A 27,750-nucleotide genomic window follows, 5' to 3' on the forward strand; every position below is an offset into this window, starting at 1 on the left:
ACTATGTAACGGGAACAGCAGTACTAGATTTAGTGGGGTGATCACTTTGCAAGTTATGTAGATCTTGATCACTATGCTATACAACTGAAACTGATATGTCATTGTATGCCAACTATAATTGTAAAAAAATACTCATTGAATTGTACAATGTAAATACAAGCAAATAGTTGTCTATTATATTTTAATAAAGATGGGGAAAAAAGCTACCCTTTAAAATAATCAAGTTAAAAACCTCTATTCATAAAGCTCTACGTTAAGAGCACACCACAGAGTAGGAAGTGTTTTTGAGCTATATCTAAATAGCAATTAATTAGTATCTAGAATGTACATATTACTCCTACAAAAACAAAAGAGAAGGGCAGAAACTAAGAAAAATGAACCAAAGACTTTAACAGGCACCTCACAAAGAATGAAGTGCCTGTTAAACAAGCATATGAAAAGATGTTCTACTTAAATGGTCGTTCATGTCTAAAAATTAAAAGTACTGTGTGATACCACTGCACATCTATCAGAATGCCTAAAATGAAGATCAGTAATTCTTAATGCTGATAAAGTGTGGAAGAAATAAGACTCAGACTCTGTTGATGCTGGGGGTAGGGTGGGGGTTGGAGATAGGAGGATAGGGAGAAGGGGCATCAGTTAGAAGGCAATTGCAGAAGCTTGGTGGGAGACAATGACGCTTGGACCAGAATGATGGCAGTGAATATGGAGAATGGTGGATAAATATATATAATTAGCCATTATCCCTCACTTTTGTCTACTGGGTCCCTTCAATATCCCCCTGACAACTTGGAGAGTCAAATATGGGCATAAACTCAGAAGGATCAGGATTGGGCCTGGACTTTTAGAGTAGTCTTCTAGATTCCAAGTGATAATAGATTGTTTACCACAGTTATCACATTTAATCAACCAACAACATCATGAGTATGTAAGAATGAGACTTACTGGGCAGAAAATTTGCCAAAAACTGGTTGACAGAGAAGAACAAACAGACCAAGTTAGGCTAAAAGCCTCATCCTCCAGGGAGAAATAAAAATACCTGGCCAAGACCTATGATCTCTGCAAGGTAAGCACACTGCTAAATGATTACTGTAATCAGCCAACCGTAATGAGGTTTAACCAAACTCAGGTTTAAAATAGATTCTTAACCTCAGTCCTGATTGAGTAGAAATTGAGAAGTAAATTAATCAGAAATTAAATTACACTTTTAACCTGGACATAGTAAAAGTATCATGAACACAAGAATAACATTTGTGGAAGAAAAGCATTCTCCAAAATGCAAAGCTGACACTGGTGATGAGTGTGTGAGAAACCCTAACCAACAGCCTCGATACAAAACAGTAGTTAAAAAAAAATTTTTTTAAGTCTCTTGTTATAGGCAACTATCACGTAAGCACCAAATCAGTTCTTTTATTGGTTAAACCAGTTGCTGAATTCTTTTATGAAAGGAACTCAGTAATGAAAAGCAACTTAAAAACGTAAGGAGAATTTCTCAGAAGTACTGCCACTGGTTCTCAGTTGATGCCTGAGGCTCACCCATTAAGGCTAGGACTCAGAGGCACACAGTTTGATGTCCATTAGCTAAAGCATTCCTTATCCTTGTCTGTTAGTATCATTTTGCAACCTCTGAGAAAACAAGATAAAAGTGGAGGTTTGAGAACAGCAATAAAACCCAATGCCTCCTGATTTCTCATGAAAGAATAGAGTGAGCTAGGTGAGGGGTTGACTTAGCACCTCCATTTATGGAATCAGGGTGTTCTGGAACCCATTCATGTGGGCTCACCAGAGCCACTGTGCACGTCTCTTTTAGTGAAGTCAGCTCTACTTTTAGTGAAGTCAGCCATGATGGGAGTATTTACACCAAGAAAATTGGCAAACAGTACAAATTAGAGCTGGAATTGGGAGTGCCTCTTTCATTGATTGAAATTAGTTAAGCTAATGACACACTTTAGAGCTGATACCAAAAATCATAGCTGGGCTTAGTGTTGGGGGAAAATCCATCTAAGTGGAATTCCAAGCATGAAAGTTTGAGAAGAACAGAAACCAAGTACAGATGGAACCATAGAGGAAGATCTAGGAACCAGGAAAGATAAGGATTGGAAATAGTGGAACAGGCAGGTAGGGGATGACCCAAGGAAGTTCAGAGATGGGATGCAATTGTCCTTGCCCTATCTACACAAACTGGCCATATTTTAAAGAATGAAAAGAAAATAGGCAATCAGGACCAAATAATAGAAATGGTCAAATTCTGAGATTCAGTCAGCTGAAATTCCACTTCAGCAAGGCCCATCTCTAACTGTGATCCCATTCTTTTGGGGACCCGAGGAGCAGGTTCTCATCTTTGCCTACATTTAGCTTTTCTTGCAAGAAGTAATGTCTATGCCCCAGAGACAAATCACAGGTCATGTCATGCTATAATTTATCTAGCTATCCCAGTCTTTTTTTGGTGCTTTGGGGAATTAACTTGGAATATTTAATAAAGAAATATAAATAATAGCAAATGTAAACAACAGTATTTTTATTAAATTAATTGGGGTAACACTGATTAATCATCTATACATTTCAGGTGTACAGCTTTATAATATGATATGTATATACTCTATAATGTGCTCACTACCCCAAGTCTAATCTTCTTTTATAAGCTTGTATTTGATCCCTCCTTTACCTTCTTTGTCCTCCCCCATTTCTCTATCCTCTGGTAACCACTATACTGTTGTCTGTATCTATGAGTCTTTTTTTGTTTGTTAAACAACAGTATTTTAAAAGTTAAAAATACCAGAGAAAATCAATAGAGTTTTTGTCATATTATCGATGACTTTAATTTGCAGTTTTTTAACAACTGAATTACTGTGTTTAGGCTATTGATTTCATGTATTATAAAATTATTATTATAGTAATTCTGTGAATAATTAGCTAATCTCACATTTTTGAGATTTTATTTTTATTTTAATGAGAAGATATTATGTATATTGAAAAATCCTACAGTAAATATTTAGACCATTAACTGTATCCATCTTTGACTAAAAGAACATTACATTTAAAAGAGGCATTAATAGGTATGTGATGGATATTAATGGATATTAGCGTATCTGTGAGAGAAACATACTGACATAGGTAATACAGCACAATTGCCTGTAGTGATTTACAGGCAATTGAAAAAGGCAATACAATGAAGTCCATGGATAACATGAAAGAGTAAAAGGCAAATCTTGATGGAGTTAGCAATAAGCTTTCGAACCCAGCTAACAAAATTGAAAGAATATTTGAGAAGTAGATATTTTATATACCTGCCAAACTACACACACACACATTTAGAAAGATTGATAGATGATAGATATATAGATAAATGATAGATAAATAGATAGATGATAGATAAATAATCTTCTTAATTGAGCTTCCTCAATTCAATGGATTGATATCATAATTAGTTTTAATTTCTTCCAGTCACTGCATTTATCAATGCTCAATTATCTCTTAATGATGTCTTGGGCTCATTTTATAACTTTCTAGTCATTTTTAGTTGTAAATAACCTAATCAAGTCTAATTACATATTCGGTTTGAATCTCTTTTCCTCTTATCTACCATACCAGAATTATGTTTTGAGGGTCTTGGAGTAGAAAGAAGACATACTCTGTTCTCTTTTCTCTTCCCCCTCCAGCACCTTTGAAAAGTGGCGTCATGATATGGGTATGGGGATCACCTCACCTTTTGCTTTGTGAGAATAATGGTCTCATTATTGAGAGGCTAGGATGGGAAAGGGAGGTAGAGATTTTCTTAACAGGCCACCTGGTAGTAAAGAGAGGAGAAGAGGGTCTGGCCCCCATTGTTGGCCCATCTCTTTAGATATGAGGCACTTAGTGACCTGAGTATTACTTTGAGCACACAAATGCCAAATCTGAGGCCACACAGTTCCTGTATATTCTTTCAAATATTCACATCCCTTCTGTTCATTAAAACATATAGAATACATATAATACAGCAAGATAAAATATATTTAAATATAGATATAAGATAAAATATATTTAAATATAGATATAGAGAAAAATGAAACCAGAGAAATTCTTTAGCAAAAAGTAAGATGAAGTAAAGTTAGTATATAAAGTGAATGTCTGAAGTCTCGTACACACTCTAGAAGAATATTAGGAATGATGAAGGAGGGGGCTCCTGATCTCCGAAGAATGGTCACAAAAGTAGTGTTCAGCTTGGAAGATATACTTCAGTATTTTTCATATAAATGCTATTTTTTGATTGATAGCTTATTTTATTTAGGATTTTCGCAACTACCAATGAAAATAAATGCCTTTTATTTTTGTTTCTTATAGTATCCTTGTACAGTTTATATCAAAGATGTCTTATCCTCAGAAAATGATTTAGGTAGATATTTCTTCTTTTTATTTTTAATTTTTTGAATAATTTATATAAGATAGAGATCTCAAGGAGTTCCAAGAAGTTTTGATAATGAACATAGGGATGCACAGATCTTTACAAATTATTGTTTTGGTTTACTTTGGATAAATATCCAGAAGTGCAATTGATAGGTCAAAAGGTAGATCCATTATTAATTTTTTGAGAAACCTCCAGACTGTTTTCCATAGTGGCTGTACCAATTTGCAACCCCACCACCAGTGTATGAGAGTTCCCTTTCTCCACATCCTCGCCAATGCTTGTTCTTTGATTAAATGATAATAGTCATTCTTACATGTAGGAGATAATATCTCATTGTAGCTTTAATTTGCATTTTTCTGATGATTAGTGACTTTGAGCATCTTTTCGTATGTCTATTGGCCGTCCATATTTCCTTTTTGGAGAAGTATCTGTTCAGATCTTCTGCCCATTTTTTAATTGGATTGTTTCGTTGTTGTTGTTGTTGAATTTATATATTTTGGGTATTAACCTCTTATCAGATGTATCATAAGTGAATATCTTCTCTCATTCAGTCGGTTATCTTTTTGTTTTGTTGATGGTTTCTGTCGCTGTGCAAAACCTTTTTAGTTTGATATAGTCCCAATTGTTTATTTTTTCTTTTGTTTCCCTTGCCTGAGGAGATATGTCCGAAAATAAATTACTAGTAGCAATATCAGAGAGATCACTGCTTTTTTTTTCTTCTAGAATACATATTATATTTTTATAAACACTCACACACAGAGACCTTGCTTCCCACTCTGCTTAGCCACAAATAAATCTCAGCTTAACTTTGTGATAGCAGTGTCTATAAATAAAATCAATAATATGCTATTTTGTGCCTGAGGATTTTCATATCTTGATATGGAGGTGGTAGAGGCCCAGTCAAGATCCAGTTCATTTGCTTTTATGCATAAGGAGAAACATAAACCTTCCATATATCACAAATTTATAAAAGCAGCCTTTATAATTCAAACCTGTTAGATTCTTGACAGTTACAAGGCTCACCTCTCAGTAGTATTGTCTCTAGCATGTCCTTCTTAAGATAGAGGCAAGCCACACACTGTTTAGCAGGGCAGGTCTTCTCTTATGGCAAGATTTCAAGAGTACCATTTCTTAATAATAAACCCTATAATGTTGCTGGTGAGGGAAAAATTGCTCTCCACTTAATTATTCTCAGCCTTTCTTGATTTCCATAAGTATGAGTAAGCATAAATGAACCCCTATATGTCTGCTCTCTCAGACTGAGGTTACTTTTTCTCATAACCATTCCTAAATAGCTAAGTACAAATATTTTTAAAATCATATTGAATATGTCTCTTAAATTTCCTACAACTATATCCTCATTTTTTTATTGTAGTATCACTTGCACATTGATATCCTTATTGTCTTAGGTACATTAAGGCAATAATAGGTCCCATTATTTGTCAGCTATGATCAGTAAAGATCTTTCTACCTGTGGCACTATCTTCCCTTTCTACTCAAGATTCTACCATTATTATCCTGTATTATCATGGTTCACATGAATGACTCATCTCACATCCTAATTTCCTTGACCTCTTAAATTTCATTGACCTCCACTTCCATTCATCACCAGCTACCCATTCCAATACTTACCCCGAGCTTGTTAAAATATCACAAAATCTCCAGCTCTCTTTAAAACCTACTATCCTTACATATGTAGCACCCTATTTCCACCACTCTGTTTTTTGATCACTTTGGCACATACAGTCACTCAGCCCTTCTCTTTATTCCTAGCCATTAGTTCTCCAACATGCCTTCAGTTTTGGGAATCCAGTTTTGGGAACTTATGGTCTCTTCCTCTTCCACATGCCATGGCTCTTATTGACATTTAGCCAGTTCCCAAATTTGTCACCCTTTCCTCCTTGCCTGCCAGGCTTCATCCTCTTTTTCTCACTTGTCTCACTTCATGAGCCTGCTTCCAGGCCTAAACCATCAATGGGTCACCTCCTCAGCATTACTACAGTGACTTCTCTAATATGAAAATCTGAATGTGTCATTTGCATGATTCAGATCCCTCAATTGTTCCCAGATGCCTTGGGATAAGTCCAAGCTCTGGCCAGGAGGCTGTTCACCATGGAATCTTACATCTATCCAGTTTCATCTCACAACATGACTCCCATTATGACCCAGACATAGTGAGTCACCCACAGCTCCCAAAGGGACCTTTGTATTCTGTGAACTTCAACCCCTTGCCCGTTGCTCTCTCTCTCCTTGGAATATTCTTCATGCCTTCTTCATCTGGCCAATGTTTATTTATTTGTTAAGGCTGAGTTAAGCATCTCAACCTGTGGAAAGTTGTCTCTATCTGTCCATCAGACTCCTCCCCAGCACCATTGCCACCCCTCTTCTCTCTACCTGTCCATAAGGTGGAGCCTTTGGGGCTCTTACTATAGCTTTTTCTATTTAGTCATTGTCTATCTGAAACTTAAGACTGTGAGCTCTTATAGAGATCTATGGCTCCAGCACTCCAACACTTAAGGATGGTGGTTGTGTCACCAGCTCCTAGCTCAGTCAATTCTCAACAAGTGTGTGAATGAATAGACAACATTTCCTTCTTCTGAGCCATGAGATTCTTTATTACCACACTCTTCTAATCTCTGCCTCAATTGCCCATTAAGAAAGTACTGCCAGTTTATATCATTACCAATTAACATTTTCTTTAGTTATCTACTTTGTTTTTATTTCAGTTAGTTGAATTTAAGGAAGTTCTGTTTATAGATCTACCTCATATCTTTTCTGAAGCAAGATGGAATATAATAAATAAAGTGTCTTATTTCTATAAATGACCTATTAGTTAACAATGAAGCCAAAATAAATTATTTATCCTCACATATTGCAACACCAATCCTAATATCTCTTTGGAAAATTGAAGATATTAGGCCTATATCAGTGGTTCTCAACAGGGGTAATTTTGTTCCCCAGGGGACTTGGGCAATGTCTGAAGACAATTTTGGTTGTCACAACTTGGTTGGGGAAGGGGATGTGTGTTACTGGCATCTATTGCATAGAGTCCCACTATCATCTATTGCTATTAATAGAAATACCAAACAAAAAAAATTAAACTGGGGTTTGCAGATATGTTATAAATCATGGGACTAAATATTTGGACCACAAAGAAAAATTTAGATTTGATCTAAGGAATATTTTCCTAGCAATGAGATTATGCAATGTCAAAATGAATTGTTACTGACAGAACTGTGGTCTTTTAACCTGGTTGCATAGTAGAGTAACCCAGGAAGCTTTAAACACTACAAGTGATCAGCTCCACATCAATGGAAATCTAGTTTAATTAGTCAAGGATGGGACCCAATAATGGGTATTTTTGTGAAAGCTCTCCAGATGATTCTAATGAGAGTCAGTGCCATCTATCAATGGCTTAAAGCTAAAATAAGATTCCCAATAATAAAAGAAAGTTTACTTTTAACCAAAAGCAGACTTGACACTGAAAGAATACTGTGTATGTCTTTCCAACTCATGCCCTTACATTGGATCTTATACAGCTTTCTTCCTGCAAATGCTGTCCAATTGTAAGAGTTCTGACAGTTAGTGCCTAAAATGCAGCCAAGAAAGAGAATTCATAATCCAATGCTCTAACGGAAAAATGGTCTTTGGAAATTTACACTCTGACCCTTGAGACACCAGGAGTTTCTTTGTTTAGGATAATTTCATAACTTATGCAGCTATAAAGAGCCATATATTTATTGGTTGGTCCAAGCATGTGTTAAAGTTGCTCTTAGATGCTCACAAGCAGACAGAAGAGAATGAAATGGGAAACAGCCAAACTTTAGACCCCTAAGAATGTCTGAGACTGGCTCTTTTATTTATCACATTGGTTTCTTTTATGGGGGAACTAGGATACATGGAGATAAAAATTCCAAAAACATCAGAGGGCTTGGAGCAATAACAAATTTTTTTTTTAATCTTTTGCTTATATAGGTCACAGATTTCTCTTTTGACCAATAATAAGGCCAATTCTCTGAACAGAAAGCCAGAGTGATTATTCAGAGTAGGAAAATTATAGCTTTTGTTTGTGTGAACCAATCCTTATGGATTACTACAAATAGCTGTACAGAACTATTGGCCAGTAAGGGCCAGCTAACTTAAAAAATGTGAAGAAGTCCAATAATTAGACAATCAAAAGGAGGAGATAGTAAAGAACAGGGCAGGTAGGGTCTATATAGAACAGGAATGGAGAGAGAAGAATGCAGTTTAATCTAACATGGCATCAGCCTTATTTCCCAGTTTACCTTTGAAGAAGCTGAGGTTCAGAGAGGTTATGAATGAGAGAACCAACAGCTTAGATGTGCAGAGCTAAGAATAAAAGCCAAGTTTACCTCACTTCAAAAGCTGTTCAGAGGCTTGAATTAAAAGTGACGTAAGCAGAGGCAGCCAGGTAAAATCTATCACCCTGGGCCTAGGTTCACGGGTGCAAATAGCTTGCTCATGAATAGACAGACGTTTATATTTTCAGAACTGCTCACTTGTTCTTGAAAGAACCTGACCTAGCTAGAGATTTACATAGACTTCAATAACTGGGGCATGGAGATAACGACCTGGTGGGGGGATGTTGATGCCTGGAATGGAGGGGCAAGCATGTGAATATAAGCTGAGAAAGACACCTTGTGGAAGGAAGAAAGAACTCAGGAGTTGCCACCAAGTTTCAGAGTGTGTTTTGATAAACTGACTTCAATGTCCCATGCAGGCTGCTGTAGCCAGAAATACTCTTGTTTTAATAAAGGTAATTAAGGTTTTCATTATGAAAATAACATTTGGTAGTCAGAAAAAGAAATGGAGAAAAATATGATTTTACTTTATTAAACTGCTATTAAAACTTGTAATTCTCGACATCATTCTTAGCAAAATTTCTCTAGATGTGTCTCCTAGAGAAAATGCAACAAAACAAAAAATAAACAAATGGGACTATATCAAACTAAAAAGTTTTTGCACAGTGAAGGAAACCATCAGCAAAATTTTAAAAAATATCTACTGAATGGGAGAAGACATTTGCAAATGATACATTCAATAAAGGGTTAATATCCAAAATATATAAGAAATTCATACAACTAACACCAAAACTCCCACACATAATCCAATTAAAAAAAAATGGGCAGAGGACTCGAATAGACATTTCTCTAAGGAAGACATATATATGTCCAACAGACATGAAAAGATGTTCAATGTCATTAATCACTAGAGAAATGCAAATCAAAACCACAATGAGATATCACCTCATAACAGCCAAAATGGCCACTATCAATAAATCAACAAACAAATGTTTGTGAAGATGTGGATCTGGGGAGATTCTGGCATATAATATGATTAATCCAAAAATATATCTATTTTATTTAAAAAGAAAAGAATGTATCTGCAGTATTTGCCACATTTTTGTTATAGATCTCAAAATAAATTTAACATCCAAATATTCACTTTACTGCATGTCACTTTACTGCAAGAGAACCTTCCTACATTCTTGGTAGGGTTGTAAATTAGTGCAGCCACTATGGAAAACAGTATGGAGATTCCTCAAATCATTAAAAATAGACAGTAATTCCACTTCTAGGTATTTATCAGAAGAAAATAGAAACACTAATTCAAAAAGATATGTACACTTCTATGTTCATTGAAGCATTACTAGTAATAGCCAAGATATGGAAGCAACCTAGATGCCCATCAATAGATGAATGGATAAAGATGAGAGATGATGTGTGCGTGTGTACACACACACACACACACACACACACACACACACACACTGGAATATTACTCAGCAATGAAAAAAAAATGAAATCTTGCTATTTGTGACAACATGGATGAACCTACAGGGTATTATGCTAAGGGAAATAAGTTGGAGAAAGGCAAATACCATATGATTTCCCTTATATGTGGAATCTAAACAAACATAACAAATAAATAAACAAAACTAAACTAAAAAACACCCATAGAAATAGAGAACAAACTGGAGGTTGCAAAGAGGGGGAGGGTGGGAAGACGGGAATAAAATGAAAATAAAAATAAATGTTTAATAATAGAGGAAATTTTTATTATACAGTTGAAAGTTAACTAGCCTAAATGTTGCTTTATTGCTGTATGTTAATTTATAGTAGAATATATGTTTTAATGTTTATTTTTTTATTAGTGCTACCAAACAAATTCCTTTAGTAATTAGAGGCTCTGACATGCAGTAAAGTGAATATTTGGATGTTAAATTTATTTTGAGATCTATAACAAAAATGTGGCAAATACTGCAGATACATTCTTTTTAAATAAAATAGATATATTATTGGATTAATTTTATTACATGCCAGAATCTCCCTAGATCCATTTTTTAGTTCTATATTAAAATATTAGTTTGACATAGTCTTAGTGTGATTAACTTTGGTATAGTTCATTTCTTCTTTTTTTAATTTTTAATTAAGTTTATTGGGAGTAACATTGATTAATACAATTATATAATTTTCAGGTGTACAGATACATTCTTAATGTCAGGTTTCAATAGACTGTCTTAGAAAAAAATAAAATAAATCATATTTAATTTGACACTTAATGAATTGCCTTCCCTAAAATTAAATTTCTTGGAAAAAGAACTATGCTGGAAATCTGAAATGTGAGGTTTCTGTATCTATAAATGTATCAATTTAGGATGTTTTTGATGAGAAAATGCTAATTGACTTAAGTCATAAGGAAATTTGCATAATGAATACAATTTTTTTTTTAAATTTAATAAAAGCTGGTGAAAACCAGCAAGCATTGTGTGTTCTCTTCTAATTTGGACCCTTGGAATGAGGCTAACCTTTCTCTCAGTCACCTCACTTGTTGTTAAGGCTTAGCAACGAGGTTGGGACTGGGAAAAAGAAGGAAAGAAGGTTTGATGCAGAACAGCAGAAAAGTAAAAGAAAAAGAAAAACACTTGTAATTCTTTCCCGTCTTTTTTCTATTCATATCATTTATATTTTTGTGATTATGAATTATATGTTTCCTGCTCTTATCACCTAGCATTGTAAAAGAAGTATTTTTCTATCTTATCATTTAGCGTGTTGTGACTGTAATTGCATACATATGTATAATCATAATATGTTATTATAATTTAGAAAATTATAAGCTATTGAATCATATGCACATACTATAATGTACCTAGCCTATTGTTGAGCATTTAGATTAGGAGATCCATTATAATACACTTCACAATGGAATTATTGTACCAAATTATAGAAATTTTGAGGACCTGAGATGGTTATGGGGGCTAGATCCTCACTCAGGTCTTCTTAGAGGATTTGATCCTCAGGCTTAGCATGTCCATAAAGTCAGTTTTGTCAGTACCAGGAATGATTGGTTCTTAGGAATTGTATAAAAGTAAACTAAAACTAATTTATAATGAAAATTAAAAGTTCAGCTTGGAATGTACCCCTCCAGGCATTTTCTCTGCAGTCAAAGTCCAAATGGAATCTCACTCTTCATATTCTTCTATGCCTTGCTTTTTCACTTAGTTTGTCAAGTATCTTTTCATGCCAGTGCATATTTCCTTTGTTAATTACAGCAGAGTTCTCTGTTTCAAAGATTTAAGATTCTTCATTTAGCTGGTTTCCTATTGATAAACATGTTTGGCCTCTCTATTCTAGTCTTTTGCTGTTGTTAATAATACTCTGATAAACATCCCTATAAAATATATACTTTGCACACTTGTGCAAGCTAATTCAGAGGGAAAATTCCTAGAAGTAGAATTCTGCTTTAAAGGGGATCTGCAGCTTAAATGACAATAAATACTGCCTATTCCCTTCCCAAAGTTCAAATGAATTTACATTCCCATTGATACAGTGTGGGAGTTCTTGTCTTTTCCCACTCTCAAGAACGTGGGGTATTGTTAATCTTTTTAAATCTTTGTCATTCTAATAATGAAAAAAAATATCTTGAGTTGTTGAATTAAAGTGCATTTTCTTAATTACATGTGAGTTTGTGCTTTTTCTTACTTTAAGTGTGTTAATACGTTTAGTCACGTATGGTGAGGCCTGAGTAGCATTCTTTCTTTTTAAGGTGAGTTGATTTTATTATTTGAGTCTTAGAAAATAATCTTACTTTTAAGCACTGAAGGAGCACTTCATTGTTGCCATTATTTATTTATGGAATAAACATGGCTTGCAGAATTTCTAAGACCTTGATAATATATGTTGCTACTGGGATGTTTTACAATAACTTCATCCAAGGCAAATAGACTGGAAATTGGCCAGACCTCACACCTCTCAGTTAATTGATGTGACATATTATTTCATTGCAGCAATTCAGCTTTGTGTCATTGCCCACTGATGTGCTGGAAATTGAGGTGAAGGACAAGTTTGCCAAGAGCCGCCCTATCATCAAGCGCTTCTTGGGAAAGCTTTCGATGCCAGTTCAGAGACTCCTGGAAAGACACGCTATAGGGTAAACATGTGATTGAGACCTCAGTATCATTAGGCTTCAGCCAGCAGGCTAAAGAGCCCTCAAGCTGCAACAATATAGTCTCAAAGAGACTCAAACTAAAATGATGGTGGTAATTTCCTTGGCTTCTCTCATTGTGATACTCGAGCCACAATATTAAATTAAACAAACCTTTTCCTTTCCCCTTGTTTGTGTATCACTGGTTAGTGATGCAAGATAATAAAAATTCTAAGACACAATGTTGAAAGAAGCCTTTAATAGAGAATTTTTTTATACAGGTAGAAATTAAAATTTGTTTTACTATGAAGAATATTATTTCATTTGTATGCTTGCCTTGTGTATAGGATTTAATCATTTGTGACAGTTCCATAACAAGATGAAATGCTGGGTTATTAGGGTACCTTAGAAAACTCTAGTATTTATAAGAATATGCTAAATAATATGTATGAAATTTTAAAAGCATGAATTCTCATTGAACGACAGCAGTTATATTGCTCACATAATTTAGTTGTATATAAAATATATTTCTGTGTTTTATATCTTTTACATTCATGTCCATTCATGGTTCTCATTAAAGTGAACCTTGAGCAGATAAAACCTTACATATAATATGTATTTTCTTAGGTAATAGCAGCTATATTTGAAAACACTAGGTATAGCTCTCTGGCCATAAACATATGCTTCAATACAATGCGACTCTTAGAATGATATCAAAGGAATGAGAAAGATGATGCAGAATCTCCAAGTGTCTTAATTTTTCAGAAGAACTTTGAATTCACTAACGGTTACCACAAGGACATTTAATTAGAGCATTATAGCACATGTGCAGCTGTATGTACAAAGACATGCTGTTAACTCTCAAGTCAAGGGGAGCTGACATCATGGAGTTACAGCCATGTGTCAAACAGTGTTTGCCCTTTCTATTCATGGCTATAAGGATTAAACAAGACAAATAAACAAACAAAACATGTACATAAAGAATATAAAGCAGCTCCTGGCACATAGTAGGAACTCAGAAGGGAATGGTATTCCTTGTGATAATTGTTATTTAATTTAGTCTTCTTTGTGAGCTGGGACTGAGGTACTATCATCATTCCTCCATATGCGAATTCATATGCTTAAGTAAGATAAATAATTACCTATTTGTGATTTAGGTAGGCTAATTAGTAATGGAAATGCAGCCAGAGTTCAAATCCACGTCTGTCTCTCTTCAACGTCCAAATGCCCTCCCCTGCAACAGGCACCTCGAAAGGTTCCTGGGACCAATTTTCAAGTTTATCATTGACCATACTTTTCATTTCTCTTCTCTCTCCTACTGTCTTCTTTCATAGCTGTAACACCTCTGCTAGAGGGTGCACTGGAAGACTTAAAGAAGGTATAGGTAGAATTCTTTATACCCCAGTACTGAGCACACTGCTGTCTAATGTGTATTAGAAATTCAGTTTGTGTCTATTGAACTGAACTTCCCTCCCTGTGCTCACTACAACCACAGAAAGAACCCATAAGCTCTTCCATGTTGAACACTTTTCATATACCAAAGCTGTTGCCTCTTTTCTTTACCTAATTGTCCTGCCAGAACACCTCCCCTACCAGAACAAGGATAGCTATGATTTTCCCACAGTGTTCTTACCACATAAGAAAAAGGAGAAACACATATTAGAGTATAATTGAGCTTAAATGCTATCTAAGAGGAAGCAACACAGGTGCTTTCCTCTTACCACCTCTGATGGAATAATAGATCACTCCCTGAGGTCTGAGGTGAGCAAATCTTCCTTCAAGGACTGCTGCTTTCCACAGACCATGGAGACCACTTCTGCAATGCTGTCCATACTAGAGGTGTCCCAATGTAGAAAAAAGGCTTTGGGGTGATGACCACTGAAGCAGTGGCCAGTCAGGCCTGGGCCATGGCAGAACCTCAGGGTGCATCCAAAACAAAAGCAAATCCACTTCACACCACAGCTTCCCTCTTCCTTCCACAAATACAACCCCCATATCCTCTCTCCCTCAATGCATTGCTTTGAAAACCTTTGCTGCATCTTCACTCGCCATCTCCCTGCCTTCAGACATTTGCTCCTCTTCCCTCCTCTCCAGTCATAAGTGCACTCTCATTTTCAATGCTCCCTTGATTCCTTCACCTATAACTTCTCAGCCCTCAGCTGGGCCCCTGCCTCTTCTGAAGTCCTCTAACCTCAACCACCTCAGCTTCATGTTAGAAATACCACTGGCTACCTTGAACCATATTTAGTGGTCTTGCTTTATACTCTCAGCCAGATATAAGCTATTTTAAGGCAGGGACTATCATTTACATGCTTTGTATCAACTGCAGCACTTTTTCCATGGCACAGGCTAAAAAAATATTTGTTGATAATGTGGTGAAAAACAAAGGAAAAAAGTCTATAAAGCAAATGCAAAGCATAATAAATTTAATTTTTGTTTCATTGTCTGACTGTCTTTAGGCTTCTCCTGATTTCAACTATCAGGATTATCTTTCATGATCATAGCAGACCTACTTCATAATATAAAACCCTTTATAAATAAACAGTATGGCTCATTCTATTTTTCCTTCACATAATGCTTTATTTAATGGACTTCCAAGGAAGTTCAAACACTAAACCATGGCTTACCAAAGAAAAATACTAAGTCAGTGGACCATTGGAATATATGTTGTTTGTTTCATAGCACTGATATTTTCCAAAAAAGAAACATTAAAACACTATCAACCAGTGATTTATCTTTTTATTTGAATGTCACAAATAAATAAATGGAATTAATACAGAATCATCTGAGTAACAGTTGGTTTTGAAATATGTCCTTGTTATTACTGGAAACACAAGATTTATTAATTCCTGAATATCTCAAGGCAGTTACTCTTTCTGTTTAGGCCAAAGTAAGGGTTAGTGTATTCTGCTGAAGCTACATATTGATGAAACTATAAAAGCAAAGTTTCAGGTTGATTCCCCTGGATAATTTTCTTCTCAGGAATTAAGAAATTACCTTGAGTGGACAGAGAGGATGGTGCCAGAATCCAGGTGAGAGTTTCAGGGTATCTGTGTGGGACCCTGGAGTAGGTGTAATTGGAAGTCACAAGCCAGTGAAACCAGCACACAAGTCTTGCTCTGCTCCATCCTGCAACAGGTCCCTATCTGAAGCATTCTGCAATGTCTCCAGTAACCATGACAGCATCCTTTCTTAGACATTATGTATATATACTGCAAGACATGAATCTGTTGCTAGCACTGTCCATTACTAAGGGTATATTTGGAAAATGTCAACATGCACAGAAAAAGCAAGCAAAGATATCCATGTCTTTTTTTCTTTAGAACACAGGTTGAAAAACTTTGTAAATGGTCCAGTAGTAAATATTTCAGGCTTTGTAGGTCATAAGGTCTTTGTCCAAACTATTCAACTCTATCATTTGCATCATGAAAGCAGCCCTAGACAATATGTAAACTAATATGCATAGCTGTGTTACAATAAAATTTTCATTGGTGGAAACTGAAATTTGAATTTCATATAAATTTCATATGTCACAAAATATTACTTTTCTTTTGCTTTTTCTGCAACTATTTAAAAATGTAAAAATCTCATGGCCATACAAAAACGGATGGTGAGCCAGATTTGACTCATGGGCTGTATTTTGGTGACTCCTTTTAGAATATTTGATAAGAATATTCTTAAAGTTCTTCATTGCTATTGATCAGATGTACATTCCTGTCTTTACCTTAGGACCATCTCATAGGTACCTGAGCAGATTTTAATAGCAGGGCTTCCCTGGGCATCATCTGCTTTATGGTCTTTAAAAGAAGAGGTATTGACCAGATCCGTGATGGTGCTTATTTTCTTCTAGGGATAGAGTGGTCAGCTACACACTTGGACGCAGGCTTCCAACAGATCATGTTAGTGGACAGCTGCAATTCCGATTTGAGATCACTTCCTCCATCCACCCAGGTATTTTCAGCATGAATTTATCCTAGCTTCATGTCATGGCATGATATCTTTCTCTTAAACATAATAACCATGGTTCTGTCCAGACATTTCCTAGGTTTTATGATTCTCCATCTTTTCCATTTGAGACCTAGCAGTCAGTGATCTCATCTGGAAGCCAGGTTCCTGTCCCCTTGATAGAGAGGGTCCTTTTCATTGTGGTGACCAGAAGGTAGAGGGTTAGACAGTGAAGTGGGGATTGACAACAAGGCCAACGTGGGCATAGAGTGATATCTAATTTATTATTTTATTTCCAGCACCCACATCAGAAGTGCTCAATAGATGTTTAATCATTGCATATATAAATGAATGAATGAAGAAATGTGAACATGAATAAATTTGGTACATGTCATGTTGTTAAAGAACTATGCACAATGAAATTTTTACAATACCACAAGAAAAAATTAAAACTATAAATTGAACAGAAAACTTCAATCAAACAGCATTCAGTTTTTCATGGCAAAACATATTTCCAAATAAGAATGATGAGAGGCCTCTAATAACACTTTGCTCTTCTCTTACAACCTTCACACTAAGTATAGATCATGCTGAAAATTGTTTGGTTCTCCTAGGTCACTTATGAGTTGCTGTTAAAGCTAATGATGCCTTTGAGAACTCAGTGTCTGAAGTTTATCACTGCTCACTCATTAAGCTCTAGTTTCACTTTTCTATGCCCAATATACGATGCAGATTGTAAGAAAACACCTGACTGTTTTTATCTTTCAATTTTAACCTTTCTGTATTCTGAGAATAAAACTGACTCTTCCTTCAGTTATATCAGTAAGGACAGCCTTATTGTGCTAGTGTGTTTGAAATGGGAAGTTCACATCTGGGGGAGATAGAGGTAAACTGTAGCTGCAACTCCTTGAATAGTTGCTTGGTGTGGAGACTTGGTTAATCTTCCACTCAATAATCTCCAAATCTTGGAAGGCTTTTAGTCTGAATGACTGGTTTCTTCCATTATCTAGCTCTTTTCTACTCCCTAGTTGCCTAAGAACCCAACTTACCCATTCTGCCATTCTAGGGGACCCAGTCATACAAAATATGCTGAAAAGTATAATTAACTTTGCCTGAGATCAGCAAGGAACTTGTAAACAGCCCTCCCCCATCTCTGAAGTCTTCCAAGTAGGACACATTGTTGAGTACCTACTATGTGCCTAGAACTAGGGTAGCATTAAGATTTGGAGATTATTGAGTGGAATTTTAACCAAAAATTGAATTCCCTTGAAACAGAATTCAGAAATATATTATGACTGCAAATTGTCATTAACACAATAAGAACTTATTCTTTTTTTGTCCTAAGTTTTTGCAGGACAGTCCTATTTTTGCCTGTTGTCCTGACTTTACTATTAATGCCCCCTTTTACTCTCAATCATGTCCCTGTTCAGACAATAAATCATATGTTCACAATAAGGGGAATAGGATCAAGCACTTGGGAGGGAGACTAGCCTTTTTTTTTTCAATCCTTTCACCTATCCCCATCCTCCTATTCCCTCCCCTTTGACAACTACCAACTTGTTTTGTATATCTATTGATATTTTTCTTTTTTGTCTTATTTGTTTTGTTTGGCTAGATTCTACATATAATAAAATCATATGGTTTTGTCTTTCTCTGACTTATTTCATTTAACATAATACCCTCTAGGCCCAGTCATGTTGGATTTCATTTTCATTGGAGAAGATTTCATTTTTTTTTTTATTGTTGAGTAATACTCTATTGTGTATATATACCACATCTTCTTTATTCATTCATCTACCAATGGACATCTGGATAGCTTTCATATCTTATCTATTATATAATGCTGCAATGAATATACGGGTGCATATATCTTTTTGAATTAGTGTTTTTGTGTGGAGAGCAGGTTGTAAGCTGACAAGTTCCTTGCAGTCTATGAGACCAACCAAGGGTTGCCTCACCTCCACGAATCCTCCTAAGAATGGAGAAGGAGGAACTGATCAGAGAACAATGAACAATGTGGTGTTGAAATGCAAATAATTATAGCAGGGTGTGTAGGGTGGGGATAATCTACGAAAATGCAAATGATTATAGTAGAATGTGTAGGTTGGGTGGGGATAATCTTATTTTAGCCAGCAAATGTATGCTCTTGTATAAAAGCAACTTGCAAAAATAAAATCACTCTCTATTCCATCATCAGTGGATATTTGGGCCTCCCGACCCCAGCTTTCTGTCTTCTTTCTTTCTCAATCTCCCACCATTCCCACTCAGGATTATTTTCCAGGACTGTGCTGGATGTGGCAGGATTTACCACTTGCTGAACACAGCATTTTTGTTTTCTTCAGATAAATACCCAGAAGTGGTATTGCTGGGTCATATAGCAGTCCCATTTTTAATTTTTTGAGAAATCTCCATACTTTTTTCCATAGTAGTTATACCAATTTACAATCTCACTAACAGTGCTTGAGGGTTCCCTTTTCTTCACATCCTTGCCAGCACTGTCATTTCTTGTTTTTTTCTGAAGATAACCATTCTGACAGGTGTGAGATGCTATCTTATCGTGGTTTTGATTTGCATTTCCCTGATGATTAGCAATGTTAAGCATCTTTTTATATGTCTGTGGCCACCTGTACTCTTTGGAGAAATGTCTATTCAGGTCCTCTGCCCATTTTTTAATTAGATTGCTTGATTTTTTATGTTAGGTTGTATAAGTAGTTTATATAGTTTAGATATTAACCCCTTATCACATATATCATTTACAAAAATTTTCTCCTGTTCTGTAGCTTGTCTTTTTCGTTTTGATGATGGTTTCCTTTATTGTGAAAAAACTTTTTAGTTTGATGTAGCCCCTTTTGCCTATTTTTGCTTTTGTTGAACTTTCCCAAGAAAACATACCCAAAAAGGTATTGGAAAGGCAAATGTCAAAGAGTTTACTGTCTAGGTGTTCTTCTAGGAGTTACATGGTTTCAGGTCTTACATTTAAGTCTTTAAAAAAGAAATTTAAACTCTAAAAAATGTTGAGTTTATTTTTGTATATAAAAAGGTGGTCCAGTTTCATTTTTGTGCATGTATTTGTCTAGTTTTCCCAGCACCACTTATTGAAGAGACAGTCTTTACCCCATTGTATATTCCTGCCTCTGTCGTCATAGATTAATTAATCATATAAGTGAAAATTTGTTTCTGGGCATTCTAGTCTATTCCATTGATCTATATGTCTATTTTTGTGCCATTACCATACTGTTTTGATTTTTGTACCTTTGTAGTATAATTTGAAGTCAGAGAGTATGATATCTCTACTTAGTTTTCTCAAGATTGCTTTGGCTATTGAAGTCTTTTGTGGTTCCATATAAATTTTAGGATTAGCTGTTCTAGATGAACACATTCTTATAGAATTTTTCAGCTGAGTACTGGCCAATGAGAAGCCCTCATCAACCCTTACATCCAATATCCTAACAAAAATTCCTTAGGATGGCTTACATGTCCATGTCCCACAGAGTACACTAACACTAAATGAGGTCTTATAGAAGAAATGACATGGAGTTTTCCTCTATATTTGCAGATGATGAAGAGATTTCCCTGAGTATGGAAGCTGAGTCAGCAGAAATTCAGGACAGTCCCATGAACAACCTGGTGGCAAGCAGCCATGGGGAGCCTCTTCACTATGTACCAGAGTCCCTCGGGAGCTTGAAGCCAGAGCAGCCAAGGGAGGGCAGTGCTGTGGACACTGTCCAGAAGGAGAGTCTGGAGCTTGCCAAACTGGTAGAGGAAGAGGCAGGTACCATTGAGGCAGGAGGCGACCACACAGTCTCTATGGGACCTGACAAGGCTGGAGAGACCTCGGGCCTGGGGCAAGAAGACATCCTGAGTGAGGAAGAGCTAGCCAAGGGGCTGGACCTGGGAAGGGAGTTACCTCCACCAGGGCTGCTGGAGGACAATGAAACTCCAGGCAGCAATGGGGATCCTGTGGCAGAGGAAGTGTTAACAGAGAGCTTGGCTAGGGGGCAGGAGGAGGAAAAGAGACAAGTGTTGGAGGAGGAGGAGGAGGAGGAGGAAGAGAAGGAGGAGGAGCAGGAAGAGGAGCAGGATGTGTCTACCCTTGGGCAGCTGGAGGACAGCCTGCAGCTGCGCGCCTCAGTGAAGAGAAAGAGCAGGCCGTGCTCTTTGCCTGTGTCGGAGCTGGAGACCGTGATTGCATCCTCCTGCGGCAACCCAGAGACCCCACGGACACACTACATTCGCATCCACACCCTCCTGCACAGTATGCCCTCGGCTCAGGGCAGCAGCGCCACAGACAATAACAGTGCTGAGGAAGAGTCCACCTTCAAGAACACCTCTGAGAAGGATGGGCTCAGTGAGGTAGACACGGTAGCTGCTGAGCCACCTGCCCTGGAAGAGGGTAGAGAGGACCCGGAGGGGGCTACTCCTAGTATGGTGCCCCCTACCCACTCCGGTTTAGCCAACAGCCCGGTCCCTGATGGTGACCTGCTCCCAAGCACCGGGAGTGAGAGCGACTCCAGCCCCAGGCAAGGCGGGGACCACAACTGTGAAGGCTGTGACATGTCCTGTTGTAGCCCCTCCTGCTACAGCTCCTCGTGCTACAGCACATCTTGCTACAGCAGCTCTTGCTATAGCGCCTCTTGCTACAGCCCCTCCTGCTACAATAGTAGCAGGTTCGCCAGTCATACTCGTTTCTCCTCCGTGGACAGTGCCAAGATCTCCGAGAGCACCGTCTTCTCCTCGCAAGATGATGATGAGGAGGAGAACAGCGCGTTCGAGTCGGTGCCCGACTCCGTGCAGAGCCCGGAGCTGGACCCAGAATCTCTAAATGGACCTGGGCCATGGCAAGACCAGCCAGCAACCCCTGCTGGGAGCATGGCAAGAGCCACTGACCGTCTGGAGTTCCCCATGGCAGGGCCAAGCAATCGGAGAGAAGGTTAGACCTCAAAGCTGATCAGAATGAAAATAGGACCACCAGAGAGACACAGGTCTTACCAAAATGGTTTAAAAACAAGGGTTAAGAGGATCAGTTCCCAAATGGTATACTGCTGCAATGTGCATGCCTGTCCTATATATATTTGTGTGTGTAAGTTTTCGTGATTATGAATAGCTGAAACCCCACCACCTCTTAGATATACACCAAGAATTACAGCTAGTTCACACATGTGAGCATGCACTTGTATGTGTGCTTCTCTGTTTAACAAAGCACCAGAAATGGTTAGTGTACATGTTACCCTTCCTATCTTGGCTCCGATTAGAGCATCAGAGTTAGTATCATATGGTTGATATAAGCAGAAATAAACATCATTATTAGGTGGATAGTGTTTACATATCTGCTGACTTCCCAAAACTTACTAAAGGTTAGCAATAAATTTTTATGTAAGTTGAAGAACATTTTACCTCTGTTTTAGACTTTAATTAGCCTGTCTACGTAGATATGGATAAGGATAGCCTACACATATTTTTCATTATTTCTGTCTGTTCAGTTCTTGTTATTGTTGTTGGTTTTGTTGGTGGTGGTATTTCGATTTTTTTTTTTTTTTTGGTCTATTTTCTCTAATAGAAGAGAAGAATAACCTGAATGCATAAATAGCTTTGTTTCAAGTAATATTCTAATTCAAAAGCTACCACCTTTAGTTTTAAAATGTATTCTGTATTTTAACTAAAGATGGTCCTTTGTCGTCATGCCTTTGGAATCATATATAAAATTAATTTTCTTATCCAGAATTGGGAACCATTTTCCAATCAAATGACAGCGACATAGGAGGAAATAGTTCAAGTCACATAACAATATGAAATAATTCAGTTGTTTTAAGAGAGAAAAATGTAGATTCTGCTATTTTTCTATTCTGCTGTTTAAATTAGCCTTCAAACAAAATGTGGTAGTATTGTCACTACATTGTAAACTCATGAAGGGCCAGAATTGTATCTTTTTTATGTTTGAATTCTCAGCCTTTCAACAAATGCCTGGCACCTACACATTTTTACAGGAAATAAAGTGAGCACACAAAAAATAATTTTAAGCATCGAACAAAGTTCTATTCTACATTTCAGGGAAAAGATGAGTGGCACATGTGATAAGGATAAGTGAAAGAAAATTGGTAAAGAAAGAAAAACAGGGAGGAAAACCATAGTGATATGCAATTAACTATAGTGACATATAATACATCATAGTAGCATACAATATGGAAAGGCACCCATGAAAACGAAAATGAGATGGACAATTTCTTTAATTAACAAGGATATTTTGAGTCTCTTTGTTCTGGGCCCAATGCTATATGCTAGAAGATAGATAGACATCAGATAACATATGGGAGGTATTCATTAATTATAACACAAAAATAATTACAGTATAAGGAGATTTGGGGTTACACACATAAAAGGGTATAACTAGGAGCTATCTAGGGATGTTTTAGACCAGAGGTCAGCAATCTTTTTCTGTATAGGGCCAGATAGTAAATATTTTAGGTTTTGTGAGTTAAGGGGCAAAGGTAGGCAAATGTTCTCACCAAAAGCTTATTTTTCTAACAATTTTACATTTAAAATTGTAATAACAATTCTTAACTCAGAGCCATACAAAAATAAAGCTGGGTTCATAGTTTGTCAACCATTTTAGCCTGTGGGGTAGATTTTGACCACCATGCTTGAAGACAATTCATGTATTATTAATTAAAAAAATAATTCAGTGTACATTTATTAAAAAACAGGTTTGCAAAGGCAAAAAAAAAAAAAAAAATGGAAATGGCATGCCCTTGTCCAGCAGAGGAAGCTGCCCTAACAAAAAGATAGGAAGGTATTTCAGAACCATAGTGGAAGTGTTTGCAGGGCAACTTCTAAAGAAATTTCTAAATTTCTGAATTCTGAAGACTGTAAACTCAGGAAAGGTTAAGAAATACCTGCACACTTCCCTACAGTGGTCACCAGGGGCAATGGGAAGATTCCTGAGAGGGACTGTTGATCTCGTGAAGGCTGCACACACATTGCCACTTGACTTCTCAGCCAATCTTCCCTCCCTCAGTAGTAAGTCGTGAGCTAACAGTGTCTCTGTCCCTCACTGGCCCATGCTCAAAGAAAGCAGGACTTCAACACAACCTACCTGATATATATATGTGAGCCCTCTTCTCCCATTAGAATCACAATTGCCTCTTGTCATGACTTCTAAGATTTCAAATTCTCTCACTGCCATAGCCAAGGTAGACTGACTGTAGACATGCGCAGATAGATGAGTCCATAGTAGTTTATGGAGGAGGTATTCTTTATCTAATTTTTGCTTCTTTTCTTCTACAAAATAGTTTTAAAACTATTTTTAACCTCAGTATAAAATAGTTTTTAAAAACTTTGTGCAGATCAAATAAAGGAGAAATATAATATTGTGATCATGAACTCAAGTCATAGAGTCAGGCCTCTTGGGTTTATTATATTTGCTCCCACCACTTCCTAGTCATGATACCTTAGCCAGTTATATAAATGCTTCATGCTTATGTGTAAAATGGATGTAAATCTAAAATCTACCTCTAAAGGTTATTGGAAGGACTGACTGGGGTGATACATGTAAAACCCTTGGCCACTCCTTGAGTGAGGGTTCTTCCAGGCAGATAAGCAGTGAGACTAACTTTTCAAGTGGAATATGTCTCCCTCTTAGAAGTTCTGAGGTCTGAACACTTGCTTTGTGATTGAGGCAAGGGTGATTGTGTGGATCTATGGCCTTCTACAGAACAAAATCGCTTGTTTCTTCTGTGTGCTCCAACTTTTCACTTGGCTGACCTGCATCAGTTACATCATTGCATTTGCTTGGGGTTCATAAGCAGATGAAATCTGCTCCATTAACTACAGCAAGTGACAATATTTCCACTAGCTTATAGGTGTAATTAACCTGATCGCTTGAACTAATTACGAGAGGTAAGTTTGTTGATTTTTTTATCAACTAAACTAAACTGAAAACACAGCAGCTGGTGACATAACAGCTGTACCATTGTTTTTTAGTTTCTGACACTAACCACGTATAAAGACAGACATAAGTGTGGTATCCACTAAAAACAGAGCCCATTTTTGAAACAAGAGTCAGTTCACAAGGAGCTGTGCACTGACATGAGGGTCACCTTCCTTGACTTTCCTTACAGTCTCAGAGGACCCTAAAGATTTGAGTAACATACCAGATTTTGCACAAGAAATCATGTAATATATTTAACGTTTAAAAGGACGCCTTCCTTAACGCCCGTCTGTTTCTGTTTTCCAGTTAGCTCTGGCAATTAAACTGCTAGATTAAATCCATCTAACTTCTTTCCTAATTAATTAATTTTAATTTTTTTATCAGTTTTATGGATCTAGAGTGAGAAGAAATAATCATCTTTTTCATGCATGGACACTCTGGGAAATATTTGAGATCCCACAAAGATCTTAACAACTGTTTTTCACAATTTCTCTCCTTTTTGATCCAAGGGATAATGGAACACTTGATATTTGCATCATCCATGAAGGGCAGAAGAAGGAGAAGTCCTGATCTTTGTCTTCTGGCCAATAAGGGCTATTGCAAGAAAGCCAAGATCAGGATACGTGAGGCAGTGGGAAGTGGGACACCAGTCTGAATGGGGTCTATCTCGTGACCTGTGTCTCTCTACCTATCCAAAGACCAAGAGTAATTGCCTCTGCAATTGCTGGTGCTGTAAGCCTCCCAACCACATGGCCACTCTACACCTTTTGTTACCATGACCTAAGGACATCATGAAATAGGGACACCATTTTAGAACATTGTTCAGTTTATTATAAGTTTGAGTGACAATAATATTAGCTATATTCATAACAACAGAGAAAGGCATTCTGTGAATATGTTTATTTCCAAAATTTCTCCATGTTCATCTTTCTCCTTCTATACCACTTCTGAGTTTCAAGTTTTTCTGTCTCAGTCTTCCTGCCTCTTATTTACTTCCTTCGTCTTTTGTCCATTTCTCTTTCCAGAGCACCCTGTCTTGTCTGATTCTTCCTCAAAATAACCTGGAACAATCACAAAATCCCATAGCTCTTTGGCCCCTCACTCCAACCCCTAGCTTCCATACTATGGGAATTTACCTTCTTGGGCCACCAGTTTCTTAACCCCATCTTAGAAAGTCACCATCTAAGAGTTTCATTCCAAAATCAAAATCTGAAAAACATTTCTTGGTAGCCCTCTGGTGAAACTTATTCAAGCAAGGAGCAATCATTTTGCATGGGCCCACTGAGCTTTTATGGAACTGTAGAAATGCTGCACTTCCCTCAAACATGGCCTATTTCTTTTGCTGAGCTAAAGTCAAGCTCTGCTAATTTTCTTTTGTGTCCTTTACTGAGGCCACCTTTTCACCAAGAAGATTCACATCAGACCCTGATCCTACATGTTGGTCTATGTGGCATAGATCATAGTCATGAAGTATTCAGCTATTTTCTTTTGGGTTTTAAAAAAGCAATTCCCTCTATAACCCTCTCTCATGAATGACTGTGAATGTAGTGAACAGACACAAAAATAGATTACCCACTCCTTGGGTTTTGTTTCTTTAGTAGTTTGTTTTACAGTCTTGCTTTTTTGATGACATTGCCACAGCAATGAGTAAACTTGAATGTCTTGACTATCTTGTTCATAGGTGAAAGTCCTATACTCCATAATTCCCAGCCAGTAAGCCAACTTCCTTCCTTGAGGCCTGAGCATCATCACTACCCAACAATCGATGAGCCTCTTCCACCAAGTAAGCTTTAGTTTTTAAACTCTATGTCTTACTTATTCCTATTAAGTCTAAACAGGTCAATATGAACTTGTATGTAAACATCCAAACTCTTCCCCAACTTTATACTTTACACTGTTATCAAAAACCAATATGGTGCCTACTATAAAAATTGTTTGTCTTTTAACTAATGGTTTCAACATGTGATCTTGAAGAGACAGTCCAGTATTTTCAGCATCCCTCAATTTCTGAAATGAAGAGCATTTTTTATAAGACTTGACTAGTCCTTGCAATCTATACATAACACTTAAGTACTAAATTTTAACAATTTATATTTAAAAGTTTGTGGTTCAAGACAAAATAATCTTATTCTTTTCCATTGGATTGTTATGTCATAAGCATCTCCATATAATAAAATATTTCAATCCATCAGGATCCATGAACTTGCATTTTTTTTTACTCTAACTTGCATCAGTAGGTGACAGCCTCAAACTTCCTCTGTAGTTCTTAGTGGTTTCCAGACAAAATATCATCTTTAGGGATAGAATTCAATATCATTTTCTCTTGGTAACTATAGAATGTAATTAATATTTATCCAACTAGTCATTTGAACTTGGGAAAATCATTTACTTTCTCAGTGACTCAGTTATCTAATTTGTGAAGTAAAGCTTTAATTTCCTCATTTTGTAAATGTTAGATTTGGACTAGGTAGCTTCTAGATATCCTTCTAGCTTTAACCTTATACTATTCCATTATAATAAATTTGTAAGAAGGAACTGACACCACTTAGCATCACGTATGTTCACGAGTTCTTCATCTCTGTTTTGGTTTAGGCTTGTTTTTCAAGCAAAGACAATCTTTAAGCTTTGAAAAATTCTACAACTGCAAATTCTTTCTAGGATGCTAGGAATCAATGTTTCTTTACATACTTTTGCCTGTGCTTACATTAAGTGGTAACAGTTTTCAAAAGGAGAAATAATTATTCTTTAATTCATCTATTCTTGGTAATGTAATATATTTTGCATTCACATCATTTTTCTCCTACTCAATTGTAATTTATCAGTGAGAAAATATGAGTACTTTTAATTTGTAGATATTTAAAAGAGCACTATATTTTGGGAGGTGGGCCAAGCCAAACATTATGTCCTTTAACTTTTGACACTTGTTTTATTTACTGAATGATTAATTGATATATGGATATTCATTTACTACCCATAAATGAATAGTAAAATTTAAGTGCCACTATAGATACTTCCTAATTAACACTTATCTGAAAAATATCTATAACAT

The 27,750-nt window shown here is 36.6% G+C and overlaps 1 protein-coding gene across 1 annotated transcript in view; it reads left to right on the plus strand.

Annotated features, from left to right (window-relative positions):
- The window catches only part of HECW1 (HECT, C2 and WW domain containing E3 ubiquitin protein ligase 1), a 486,667-nt gene that overhangs the window by 314,444 nt on the left and 144,473 nt on the right, over positions 1-27,750 (plus strand). The window contains exons 7-11 of the mRNA XM_006925348.2: positions 12,696-12,838; positions 16,683-16,783; positions 20,334-20,797; positions 20,846-21,707; positions 26,383-26,484. Coding sequence (XP_006925410.2) covers positions 12,696-12,838; positions 16,683-16,783; positions 20,334-20,797; positions 20,846-21,707; positions 26,383-26,484 — 1,672 coding nt within the window. The remainder of the gene's footprint in view (positions 1-12,695; positions 12,839-16,682; positions 16,784-20,333; positions 20,798-20,845; positions 21,708-26,382; positions 26,485-27,750) is intronic.

This window comes from Pteropus alecto, unplaced genomic scaffold (genome assembly GCF_000325575.1).
Source record: "Pteropus alecto unplaced genomic scaffold, ASM32557v1 scaffold109, whole genome shotgun sequence".
Lineage (NCBI taxonomy): Eukaryota > Metazoa > Chordata > Mammalia > Chiroptera > Pteropodidae > Pteropus > Pteropus alecto.